This window comes from Accipiter gentilis, chromosome 36 (genome assembly GCF_929443795.1).
Source record: "Accipiter gentilis chromosome 36, bAccGen1.1, whole genome shotgun sequence".
Lineage (NCBI taxonomy): Eukaryota > Metazoa > Chordata > Aves > Accipitriformes > Accipitridae > Astur > Astur gentilis.
The window spans coordinates 1,746,209-1,757,363 of record NC_064915.1 but is presented as its reverse complement, the minus strand read 5'-3'; the positions used below and the strand labels follow the sequence as shown (position 1 = coordinate 1,757,363).

The following is an 11,155-nucleotide window of genomic DNA, read 5'->3' as shown; positions in this document are numbered from 1 at the left end:
TCCGGGTCTCGCTCCCGTCTGGATCCCCTTGGCCCTGCCTGTCCCCAAGTCGTCCTCCTTCACTCTGGCCCCTGCTGAGAGCTCCGCATCTCACAGCCCCGCTGACCTCTCCCTGGCCCTGCCCATTCACCCTCGTCCCTACCGATCCTGCTGCTCCCCTGGCTCTGCCCGTTCACTCCTGTCCCTACCGATCGCTCTGTGCCTCAAACTGCTGCTCCCCCATCCCTCGTCCCTGCTGGCCACTGTCTCACGCCCCTGCTGCTCCCCTGTTCCCGTTTACCCTCGTCCCTGCTGACCACTCTGCGCCTCGCACTCTCGCTGACCGTATACCCACTCGTTCACCCTTATCCCTACCGACTGCCGTCTTGCACCCCTGCTGCTGCCCCGTCCCTGCCCGTTCACCCTTGCCCCTACTGACCACCCCTCATCTCGCACCCCCACCGCACCCCCCCCGCCCTGCCCCCGCCCCCGCGAGCGCTCTCAATCGACACCCACGACCCCGAAATAGGCCTGGCCGCCGCCGTGGAGGTCAAGGAAGCGTCCGGCCGTGGTGGTGGCGGCCAGCTGGTCCCCCCGGCGCAGCTGGAAGACGGCACCTTGGTAGAGCGACTCGAACCAGAGCTGCCGCCCTTCGTCGTCATCTTCCTCCTCCTCCTCCTCCCGCCGCCGCCGCCGCCGTCGCTGCTGCCGCCGCCGTCCCCCACCGGGGCAGACCGAGCGGACAGCGGTGAGGAGGGGGACGTCGCGGGGGTATTCCTCGGAGAAGCGGGAGACGGAGAGGCGGAGGGGGTGGGCGGCGGCGGCGCGGGGGGGGGCACCGGCCCCCCTGGAAGGCGGCGGCGGCGTAGACGAAGTAGAGCCCGTCCCGCGGCACCACCAGGCGGTTCCCCCGCAGCCGCACGCCGTTGCGCACCAGAGAGGGGGCCACGCGGTCGTCCCACACCAGACCCTCGGGGGACGAGGAGGAGGAGGAGGCTGAAGGAGGGAAGGAGTGGGGGGGGTCAGCGGCCCCGAGGTGCGTCCCGTCCCCCAGCGCTCCCCTGCAGCCCCCCAGGGCCCCGTGTCGGTCCCCCTACGTGCCCTCCCCGTCCCTCTGGGTCCCCCCGTGTCCCCTTGTGTCCCCTGCCCAGCCCCACACCCCCCCCAACCGTCTCCTTGTCCTCCCCCCGTGTGTCCCCGTCCCCCCCCCCCTGCATGTCGTGTCCCCCCCCACTCACCCACGACGTGAGCGGCTGGTTTGTCCCCACGTGTCACCTGCAGCAGCTCCAGACCCCCCGGCTGCCCCACTGTGGGAGGACACAGAGACAATTGGTGACGGGGGGGGACGACAGTTAGGGACACTGGGGGGAGGCAGGGACCCTTCGGGGGGGACACACAGATGGGGATGTGGAGACGCGGGGGGGATGGGGACGTTCGGGGCCAGTGCCAGTTTCTGTGGTGGCTCCGAAAGGGGATGTGGCAGCCGAGCGTCCCCGGGGGGGTTCCGGGCGCTGGGGGGCGAAATGGGGGACATGGAGGGGGGACATGGGGGGACGTAGGGGATGGGGGAACACGGGGGGACCCAGGGGACGTGGTGGGGGGACATAGGAATGGGGGGGTCACTCACCAAGCGCAGCCGGCGTCGGCATTGGCATCTCTGTGGGGTCCTGGGGGAAAGAGAGGGGTCAGACGGACAGACAAACACGAGTGAGGGAAGGACGTGGCGGGGGCAGATGGACAGACGGACGGACAGACTTGGGGCACCTGGAGGGTGCAGGGGGATGGACGGACAGACACGGGCAGCGGCGACGGGTGCTGGCAGCGGGCAGGGATGGAAAAAGACGGATGGACAGACAGACAGGAGAACAAGGAGTGGGGGGACATAAAAAAAAGGGACCCAGGGACACGAGGATGGAGACGGACGGACGTTCGGTCGAACCCAGAATGGAGCGGCGGGTGGCAGAATGGACAGACAGACAGATGGACAGGCGGACAGGCAGACGGACGGGCAGACGGACGGACAGACGGGCCGTACCGGCGGGCGCAGGCGCAGGAAGGCGGCGGTGCCAAGGGGCAGCAGCAGCAGGAGGGTGACGGTGATGGTGACGGTGACGCCGGTGACAGCAGCTGCGAGACCCCGGCGGGGCCCAGGGGGGCTCAGGGAGGGAGGGGGGGGTCCGGTCATGGCTCCGTGCCGCCACCGGCCCCCCCCGGTCCCTTTATGGCCCCGCTGGCCCCCGCGCCACGCGCCTCGTCACGGAGCCCCACGCCTCGTCACGGAGGGACACACCCCGTCACGGAGGGACACGCCCCATCAGGGCAGTTGGCGGGGGGGCGGGGCACGGGACACGCCCCATCGCGACACACCACCCCCCACGTGGCCCTTACAGACATGTGTGTGCCCCCTCCCACGACCCCCGTCCTGCAGCCTTGCACGACACGCTTGCACACGCGTGGGCACACCCCCCCCCCCCCCGACACCCGGGTCCCCCCTGAAGTGCCCCCCCCCCACCCCAGGAAAAGCCCCCAAGGCGCTGGGGGAACCCAGACATCCGGGGAGAACCCCCACCCCCAGGTCCCTCTGCCCACCCAACAGCCTCTATGGTTCCCCCTAGAGACGCTCGCTCTGCCCAACCGCCCACTCTATGACTTGCCCCAGCTTTCTATTAGCTGGGGGGGGTGGGGTGTCACACAGAGACTAATGAAACCCCTAATTAATGCCCCCCCCCCCCCGAGCTTGCCACCGCCCATCGCCCCATTAGTGGGAAAAGCCCCGGGGGGAGAGCGGATGTGGGAGGGGGCTCCCCCGAAAAGCGGAAGCGACTCGAAACCGCCGCCACAGAGCCCCTGAAACCACCGGCCCCCAGACGGCGGGGGGCCCCGAAACTGTCACTTCCTCCCCAACACCCCCCAGGCAACAATCTCAGCAGCCGGCGTGGTTTTTTGGGGGCGTAGGTGGTTCCTCCCCCCCGTTTATTGCCCCTTGGCGGCATCGGCGCGGCGGTTGAGGGCCTGCGCCAGGGCAGTGGCGACGGCCAGGGCGCGGGCGCGGTCGGGGGGGCGCAGGCGACCGCCCCAGAGCCGGGCGAAACGGTCGGGGTGCCAACGGGCCCGTTGTTGCCGTAGGAGGCGCCGGTAGGGGCCGGGGGGGCCATCGGGGGGGGGGGGAACCCCCCGAAGAGCTGCCGATGCCATTGCCTCCGCATCCCCCCCCGGGCAGGGCCAGGGGACGTCCTCAAAGCGCAGAAGGGCGTCGGTTTCGGGGGGGTCCCCGGTGTTTTTCGGGGGTTCCCTGGCAGCTTGGGGGGGCTTCAACCTCCCCCCGGTAGATTTGGGGCCCCCCGCACTGCGCCGGGCCCGGGCGCGCCCCACCTGCGCCTCCTTCTCGCGCTGGCGCTGCTGGAAAAGCTGCGACTCGTCCCGGGTCGGGGGGTAGGTGCGGGGGGGGGCCCGCTCCGGCGGGGGGGGTCGGTAGCAGTGCCGGCGGTGGTGCTCCTCGGCGATGCGGTCGGCCCAGGCCGCGAACGACTCTGGCTCAGCCACCGGCTCTGGTGGTGCAGAGAGAGCTGGGATCCCCCCTGCCCCATGGCGGGGGCGGGGGGGAGAGGCTGAGCCCCACAGCATGGGGCTGGAGGGGGGGGTGTGTGGGGCGGGGGCTGCTGCGGGACAGGGTGTGAGCTTGGCGTGGGGCAGAGCGAGAGCGGGCTGTGGGACAGGGGTTACGGGGCAGGGGGTGGGCTCGCCGTGGGGCACGACCACGGGGTGATGGGGGGGGGATTCTGCTGCTGCTGCGGGGCAGAGCGTGGGTCTGCCGTGGGGCAGACAGCGGGACTCTGAGAGGGAAGGCAAGGAACAGGGCAGGGTTGCACTGGGGGGCAGCCGTGAGGCACGGTGTGGGGTGGCCATAGGGCAGCCGTAAGGCGGGCTGTGGGGTAGCTGTAGGGCAGGGTGTGGGGCAGCCACAGGGCGGGCTGTGGGGCAGCCGTGGGTCGTACCTGGGTACCAGGGGGGCTCCCCGCACTCGTCCTCCCACTCCTGCAGCAGCCGCTCCAGCCACCGGCCCTCGGGGTTGGGGGGGGCCTGGGAGGGACACGCAGATACACACCCCGGTGGGACGGTGTGGGGCAGAGCCGTGGGGCAGCTTCCCCCCCACAGCCCCCCTCCGCCACCCCCTCGACCCACCCCCCCCCCCCCGCCCCACCTCCGGCTTCGGCTCCGGGCAGCGGCCGCGGGAGGTCCCGGGGGGGTCGCGGCCTGTTGGAGACAAAGGTTAAAGGTCACCAGGGCGCGCGGGTGCTCCGGGGGGGGGATGGGGGGGTCCCGGGGTCTCACCGCGGCACCGGAGGGACGCCATGGCGGCGCCGGGCGGAAGCAGCGTCAGCGCGGGCGGAAGCGGCTCCCGGGCGGCGCGGCGCCCCCTGTCGGCGCGGCGGGAGAACTCAGCCCCACACTAGAGTCCAGGGCGGCGGCGGGAGGTCCCCCGTTTGGGGGGTCCCAGCCCCACGGGGGGGGTCCACAGCCCCGGGGGGGAGGTCTCGCCCCCCCCCCCAGCCCCCCCCAACTCACCGTGGGGCTGGAATCGCTGCGTCTTGCCCCCAAATCCTCCACGGGGGGGGAGGGGTTGTCTTGCAGGCTGGGGGGGGTCCTGGGGGGGGGTCTCGGGGGCCGGTGGGGGGTTGGGGGGGGTCCTCACCGCCCCATATAGGCCCGCAGGCGTCGCTCCCAGGCCCGAGTGGCCGTCTCGGAGCGGGGGGCCGGCCCCCCGCCCCCCCTGCGCCGCCTCCCCACGCTCCCCCGGGGGGGGCTGGCCACGGCGGCGGCGTCTCCCGCCCCAAAGTGGGTGACGCGGGGTCGGCCCCCCCCCGGGCAGCCCAACCCCTCCCGGTCCCGCTTGAGGCGGGTGGGGACGGGGGTCCGGGGCCCCTCCCCAGTGGGTCCCAGCCCCCCCCGGCCATCCCAGCCCCCCCGCAGCAGCAGGCGGAAGCCCACGTTGGTGGGGGGGATGTGAAAAGCAGGGGGGGGCGGCTGAGGGGCATCAGCCGCCCCCCGCGCCAGGAGGTGGGCGGTAGAGCTGCGGTGCTGCGCAGGAGGGTCCTCAAAATGGGTCCCGCAGGTGGGGCAGAAATGGGAGGAGCGGGGGCTGTGGAGAGAGAAACCTCGTTAGAGCCGTGAATTAACCGGGGGAGGGGAATAGAGGAGGGGGGAGCAGACTCACCGCAGGGGCTCTTCTGCCGCAGCCTGGGGGGGCTCTCGTTCCCGCAGCAGCCGGGCCAGCTCGTGGTAACCGGCATCTTCGGCCAAGGCGGCCGCTGCCTCCTCTTCCTCCTGTGCCCCCCCAGCCGTTCTCCCCCAGCTGAGGAGATAGCGGACGGCCCCGCTCTGCCCTGCCCGGGCAGCGCACATCAGGGGGGTCCAGGCAAAAGCGTCACGGAATTGGGGGTCGCAGCCCCCCCCCTTCCAGCAGCCGCCGCAGTGTCCCCACGTCCCCCTCCTGCGCCGCCCGAAGCAGCGCGTGGCCCCCCCCGGTCCCCTGGCAGGGGGGGGGGGCCTGGCCGTTGCCAGGGGGCGTTTGGGGGGGCGTTTGGGGGGGGGGTCGTGGGGCCGGCGGGGCCCCTGGCTCCTCAGCCAGGAGACTCTCGTAGAAGCGGCGGGCCTCTTCGCCGGGGCTGGGGGCGGCGGGGGGGGGCGCGGGGGGGGCAGTGGGAGGCTCCTGCAGGCGCCCGTCCTTCCAGCCACCGGCCTGGTCCCGGCCCCGAGTGAAGGTGATGAGTTGGGTCATGCCAGGGGGGCTGGAGGGGCAGAGGTCCACCTCGGGCTTCAGCGCTGGGGGGGAGGGAAATGTTATGGGGTGGGGGGGCTGGAGCTGGGGGGCTGGGGCTGTGGGTCAGGGCTGGGGCTGGGAAGGGGCTGTGGGGCCGGGATAGAGCTATGGGGCTGGGGGCATGGGTCAAGGATGGGGCTACGGGGCTGGAGAGGTGGGTCAGGGACGGGGCTACGGGGCTGGGATGAAGCTATAGGGCTGGAATATGGGGCTGGGGTGCGGGCTGTGGGGCCAGGAGGGAGCTGTGGGCCTAGGGCTGCGGGTCAGGGCTGGGGCTGTGGGGCAGGAATGGAGCTATGGGGCTGGGGCTGCGGGTCAGGGACGGGGCCATGGGTCAGGGACGCGGCTGTGGGTCTGAGAAGGGAACATGGGGCTGGGCTGAAGCTGTGGGGACGGGGCCATGGCGCAGGGACCGGGCTGTGGGGCCGGATCTACGGGGCTGGGCCGAGGGGAGGGGAGGGAGGCCCGGGCGCTGGGGGTCCCGGGGGTCCGTCCCCCTGGGGTCTCCGTGGGGCCGCGGGCGAACCGGGACCGAGCTCACCATAGAGACGCCGGGACGGGACGGGGCAGAGCGCAGCGGAGCGGCGCGGGGCGCGCATGCGCAGACCCGGCGGGAGGGGGCGGGGAAACGGACCGCGCAGGCGCGGGAAGTCGACGCAGGCGCAGAACCCCTCCACCGCCCCCGGGGGCGGGGCGCGCGCACGCGCGGCCCCGCCGGCCGTCTCCGCGCATGCGCGCTCCCCCCTCCCGCCGCCTCCGGGCCCGTCCCCGCTCCTCCCCTTGCGCTCCCCCGGGGGGGGCGGAGCTTCGTTAATTAACCGGCTTCGCTAATTACCTGCGGGCCGCCGCGCTCCTCCCTCCCGCCCCTCACCTCGCCTACAACTCCCAGCTCCCCTCGCGCCTTCCGGTAGGCGTGTCCTCGGGGGCGCTGATTGGCTGATTCCTGCGTGGGTGGGCGGGGCTTTAGGGAGGGGACTGCGCTTCCCGGCATGCCCCGCGGCGGCGCATGCGCGGTGCGGGGAGGAGCGGGCCCGGATCGCCCCTGAGAACCGCGGTGGGGGCCGGGGGGGTCGTGGGGGGGTCTGGGGGGTCGTGAGGGGTCGGGGGAGGTCTGAGGGGTCGGGGGGGAGTTCGGGGAGGAGGTCAGGGCTCTTTATAGCGGGGTGGGGGGTCGGGAGCGCCGCCGGGTAGACGCTTGGGCCCCTCCCGCAGCGCTCACCGGGTGGGGGGAGGGGGTGTCTGTCCCCCCACCCCACCCCGGGGGGGGTTCACACACATTCCTTCCCCCCCCCCGCAGCCCCCCGGGACGATGAGCAGCTCGGAGGAGGTGTCCTGGATCTCCTGGTTCTGCGGCCTGCGCGGCAACGAGTTCTTTTGCGAGGTGAGTCCCGTGTCTCTGTGTGTGTGTGTGCGTGTGTCCGTGTCGTCCGTCCCGTCCCCCCCAAAAAAAAAAAACCCTGACCCCCCCCCCCCCCCGCAGGTGGACGAGGATTACATCCAGGATAAGTTTAACCTGACGGGGCTGAACGAGCAGGTCCCCCATTACCGGCAGGCGCTGGACATGATCCTTGACCTGGAGCCCGGTAGGAAGCCCCCCGAGGGGTGGGGAGGAGGGAGGGTGATTTGTTCGGTTTTGGGGGGGCCCCCCACCCCCTTTGGCCCCCCCTCACATCTTTTACCTCCCGACACCCTTGCGCAAAGATGAGGAGTTGGAGGACAACCCCAACCAGAGCGACCTGATCGAGCAGGCGGCTGAGATGCTCTACGGCCTCATCCACGCCCGATATATCCTCACCAACCGTGGCATCGCCCAGATGGTGCGTGACCCCCCTGGGACCCCCCCATAGGAGTTAGGGCATCCCCTGCTTTCCTTGACACCTCCCTCATCTTGCTCTTTTTCCTTCCCCCCCCCCAGCTAGAGAAATACCAGCAGGGGGATTTTGGGTATTGCCCCCGTGTCTACTGTGAGAACCAGCCCATGCTTCCCATCGGTACGGGGGGGCTGAGGGGTAGTGGGGAGGGGGCTGGGGGTGTTTGGGGGTGCTGGGGAGGGGGCTGAGTGGGTGTTGGGGGAATCTGGGGGGGTTGGGAGGGTTTGTGGGGGCTGAGGGGGAGTGGGGAGGGGGCTGGGGGACTCTGGGGGACTTTGCGGAGGGGTTGGGGGGATGTTACGGGAGTCTGGGGGGTTTTGGGAGGGGCTGGGGGGGGTTGGGGGAGCCTGGGGGTCACGGAGGGGGGGGGGCAGTGGGGTCTAAGGGGGTTCCTGGGGGTCCCGGATGCCAGGGAGTCCCTTTTGAGGGGGTCCGGAGGGGGTCTGTGGGGAGAACAGGGTGGGTCCCCAGGGAAAATGGGGAGAAATCTGCTGGGTTTGGGTCGGGGGGGGCTGAGTCTGGGCAGGGTCCCCCTGACTCCCCTGTTTCCCCCCCCCAGGGCTGTCAGACATCCCGGGGGAGGCGATGGTGAAGCTGTACTGCCCCAAGTGCATGGACGTCTACACCCCCAAATCCTCCCGGCACCACCACACCGACGGCGCCTACTTCGGCACTGGCTTCCCCCACATGCTCTTCATGGTGCACCCCGAGTACCGCCCCAAGCGCCCTGCCAACCAGTTCGTCCCCAGGTCAGCCCCCCTTCTTCTCTTCCCCAGCCAAAATACCCAAAACTGTTTTGAGCTGTTGTTCACTCTGGAACCCACTGACGGTACTTCTACTGCCTCCTACAGGCTTTACGGTTTCAAGATCCACCCCATGGCCTACCAGCTGCAGCTCCAGGCCGCCAGCAACTTCAAGAGCCCCGTCAAGACCATCCGTTGAGGGAGGGAGACCCCCACCAGGCCCCCCCAAATCCCCCCCGGGCCCCCATCAGTCATTGTTTTTTCCTTTCTTTGATCAAATATATAAAGAGATTCAGGAAAAGAAACATAAACTGCGGTGGGCATTGGCAGGGGGGGATGACCCCAGGTGTCGGGGTTTGGGGAGTCAGGGGGAGCCCGGGGTGGGGGGGACTGGGGGCACCCAGGGGCTTTGGCCGCAATTTGGGTGGGTTTGGGCACAATGTGGGGACGGTTTGGGCTGGTTTGGGACTTTTCAAGCTGGTTTAGGGGTGAGATTGGGCCGGTTTGGGGGGGGTTGGGGCTGGTTTGGGGTATTTTGGGGGTGATTTGAGCTGGTTTGTGGTGTTTGGGGTATTTTGGGTGGGTTTTGGGTGGATTTGGGGTAGTTTGAGCAGGTTTGGGGCATTTTTGGCTGGTTTTGAGGTGTTTTGAGTTGGCTTGGAGTATTTTGGGTGGGTTTGGGGGCACTTTGGGCTGGTTTGGGGTATTCTGTATGGCTTTGGGGCAATTTTGGGCGTTTCTGGTTGGTTTGGGGCATTTCAAGTTGTTTTGGGAGGCACTTCAGGCGGGTTTTGGGGCACTTTGGGCTGGTTTGGTGTATTTATGGCTGGTTTTGAGGGGGTTTTGGGCAGGTTTTGGGCTGTTTTGAGCTGGTTTGGGTCACTTTGGGCGGGTTTTGGGGTCACTTTGGGCGGGTTTTGGGGTCACTTTGGGCGGGTTTGGGGTGTTTTGAGCTGGTTCTGGGTATTTTGGGCAGGTTCGGGTCACTCCGGGGCCGTTTCGGGCCGGCTTTACCCCCCTGCCCCCCCCGCCACGTGTCGTCACCACGGCAACGCCGCCCCCGCCGCCATCTTGCCCCGCTCTACCGTTGCCACGACAGCGCGGAGCCCCGCCCACTCCCCGAAGGCGGAGCGTCCTCTTGGGGCTCCGCCCCTCGCGGGCCGCCGTAGCACGGCCGGAAGTCCCTCCTCATCCTCCTTTCCCCGTCCGCTTCCGCCCCGCTTCCGGCCGCCGCCGCCGCCGCCGTCATCATGGCGAAGCTTCTGAGCTGCGTCCTGGGCCCGCGGCTCTACCGCGTCCATCGGCCACGCGGGGCCGCGCCGGGGCCGGCGGCGGGAGCGGGGACCCAGGGGACCGGCGGCGGCCGGGGGGAGCCGGCCTGGGTGAGTCCCGGGGGAGGGGGGTTGGCATGGCGACGGCGGCAAGATGGCGGCCGGGGGGGGTGAAGACGGTAGGACCCCCCCCCGTGACCGTGACCGTGACCCCCCGCAGGACTCGTACTACCAGCCGCGGGGGCTGGAGAAGCACACGGACAGTGTCCTGGCGCTGGTGAGCGCGGGATGGGGGGGGTGGCCCCTGACACACACCCCCCCTCCCCCCACTGTCTAGGCTGGACCCCCCTGGCCCGTGTCCCCACCCCCAGCGCCCCGGGCATCCCCTGGCCCCCCCAGTCCGTCCCCCCCAGGCTGCGGTTGTCCTCCTGTCCCCTCCCCACATCACTGCCACGCCCCTGGTGTCCCTGACACCGCCCCCCCCACGGACCCGGGACCTCCCCTCCTGTCCCAGGACACCCCCCCTGGATCTGGGGCCCCCCTATGGACCCCTGCACCTGAGACCCCCCCAGCCCCTCCAAAAGAAAGACCTCCGTCCCCCTCCACTACACCTGGGACTCCCCTATGGGCCCCCCTGTCACCCCCCCCCGCCGGCACGGGGGTGACAGGGGGGTCCCGCAGGCATCGGTGCTCTGGTCCATCTCGTACTACGCCTCGCCCTTGGCCGTCTTCTACCTGTACCGCAAAGGTGAGGGGGGGCGCGGGGGGGCTGGTTTTGGGCAGGGGCCTGGAGCTGGTTTGGGGGAGGAACGGTGTGGACTGGGGGGCTGTTGGGGCAGCTTTAGGGGGGTCAAGGTCAGGCGGGGGCTGGTGCTGCTGCGGGGGGGGCCCTGACCCCCTCGTCCCCCCCCCAGGGCTGCTGACGATGTCGCGGGTGGTGCCGCTCTCCCACTGCGCCGCCACCGTGGTGCTGCTGCTGGCGGGGGTGGCCTGTCTGCGAGGTGAGGCCTGTGGGATTTGGGGGGGGGGGGCATGGGAGGGGGGTGGCTCCTGGAGCCCCCTCATCCTCTGTGTCCCCCCTTGCACCCTAGGTATCGGCCGCTGGAGCAACCCCCAGTACGTGGAGTTCATCTCGGTGCTGGAAGACAGCCACCGCCTGGGCACCCCCGAGGTCAAGGTGGGGCTGTGGAACCCTCCAGGGAGTCGGGGACCCCCACTGGCATTTTTGGGGGGGGGGTGTGTGTGTCTCACCCTATTCTACCCCCACTGTCCTTTTCCTGCAGCGCAAACTGGCCCAGTACACCTTCGACTTCCGCAGCTGGCCCGTAGACTTCCGCTGGGACAGCGCCGGCCCACCCTGGTGAGACCCTCCCCAACCCACCCACCCGCCCGGAACCCCCACGGGACCTCCCTGACCCCCCCCCCCCCCCCATGTCTGTGTGTCCAGGGGGGGCTCCCGGGACGTGCCCC

General features: G+C 70.3%; 4 protein-coding genes across 4 annotated transcripts; 1 reads left to right on the top strand and 3 right to left on the bottom strand.

Annotated features, from left to right (window-relative positions):
* Window positions 1-455: 455 nt before the first annotated feature.
* On the bottom strand, window positions 456-2,465 carry LOC126034876 (tumor necrosis factor-like). Its single transcript, XM_049792732.1, is given in 5 exon segments — window positions 456-804; window positions 806-975; window positions 1,218-1,286; window positions 1,607-1,646; window positions 2,015-2,465. Coding segments are annotated over 5 exon segments (753 nt in total). The 5' UTR covers window positions 2,165-2,465; the 3' UTR covers window positions 456-480.
* A 78-nt stretch (window positions 2,466-2,543) lies between these two features.
* On the bottom strand, window positions 2,544-4,624 carry NFKBIL1 (NFKB inhibitor like 1). Its single transcript, XM_049792758.1, has 5 exons — window positions 4,546-4,624; window positions 4,312-4,397; window positions 4,181-4,233; window positions 3,975-4,059; window positions 2,544-3,527 (listed from the first exon to the last, which is right to left on the bottom strand). Exons 2-5 carry the CDS (start codon window positions 4,331-4,333, stop codon window positions 2,953-2,955), a joined length of 735 nt encoding a protein of 244 aa, XP_049648715.1. The 5' UTR covers window positions 4,334-4,397; window positions 4,546-4,624; the 3' UTR covers window positions 2,544-2,952.
* Window positions 4,625-4,648: 24 nt separating this feature from the next.
* GPANK1 (G-patch domain and ankyrin repeats 1) lies at window positions 4,649-6,408 on the bottom strand. Its single transcript, XM_049792756.1, is given in 4 exon segments — window positions 4,649-5,119; window positions 5,195-5,433; window positions 5,435-5,802; window positions 6,342-6,408. Coding segments are annotated over 4 exon segments (1,116 nt in total). The 5' UTR covers window positions 6,400-6,408; the 3' UTR covers window positions 4,649-4,668.
* Window positions 6,409-6,773: 365 nt separating this feature from the next.
* Window positions 6,774-8,709, top strand: CSNK2B (casein kinase 2 beta). The gene is made up of 7 exons (XM_049792733.1): window positions 6,774-6,854; window positions 7,098-7,181; window positions 7,281-7,383; window positions 7,502-7,617; window positions 7,716-7,791; window positions 8,231-8,420; window positions 8,523-8,709. Exons 1-7 carry the CDS (start codon window positions 6,807-6,809, stop codon window positions 8,611-8,613), a joined length of 708 nt encoding a protein of 235 aa, XP_049648690.1. The 5' UTR covers window positions 6,774-6,806; the 3' UTR covers window positions 8,614-8,709.
* The last annotated feature ends 2,446 nt before the right edge of the window (window positions 8,710-11,155 follow it).

What these genes read in the sequence shown, in the direction of transcription:
- NFKBIL1 (XM_049792758.1), bottom strand. Translation starts at nt 4,333, where the DNA reads ATGGCGTCCCTCCGGTGCCGCG. An exon ending in GGCGTCCCTCCGGTGCCGCG is followed by an intron (nt 4,234 to 4,311) that starts GTGAGACCCCGG and finishes TGTCTCCAACAG; the next exon opens with GCCGCGACCCCCCCGGGACC. An exon ending in GGAGCCCCCCTGGTACCCAG is followed by an intron (nt 3,528 to 3,974) that starts GTACGACCCACG and finishes CTGCACCACCAG; the next exon opens with AGCCGGTGGCTGAGCCAGAG.
- CSNK2B (XM_049792733.1), top strand. Translation starts at nt 6,807, where the DNA reads ATGCGCGGTGCGGGGAGGAGCGGGCCCGGATCGCCCCTGAGAACCGCG. An exon ending in CCAGCCCATGCTTCCCATCG is followed by an intron (nt 7,792 to 8,230) that starts GTACGGGGGGGC and finishes TCCCCCCCCCAG; the next exon opens with GGCTGTCAGACATCCCGGGG. An exon ending in GCCAACCAGTTCGTCCCCAG is followed by an intron (nt 8,421 to 8,522) that starts GTCAGCCCCCCT and finishes TGCCTCCTACAG; the next exon opens with GCTTTACGGTTTCAAGATCC.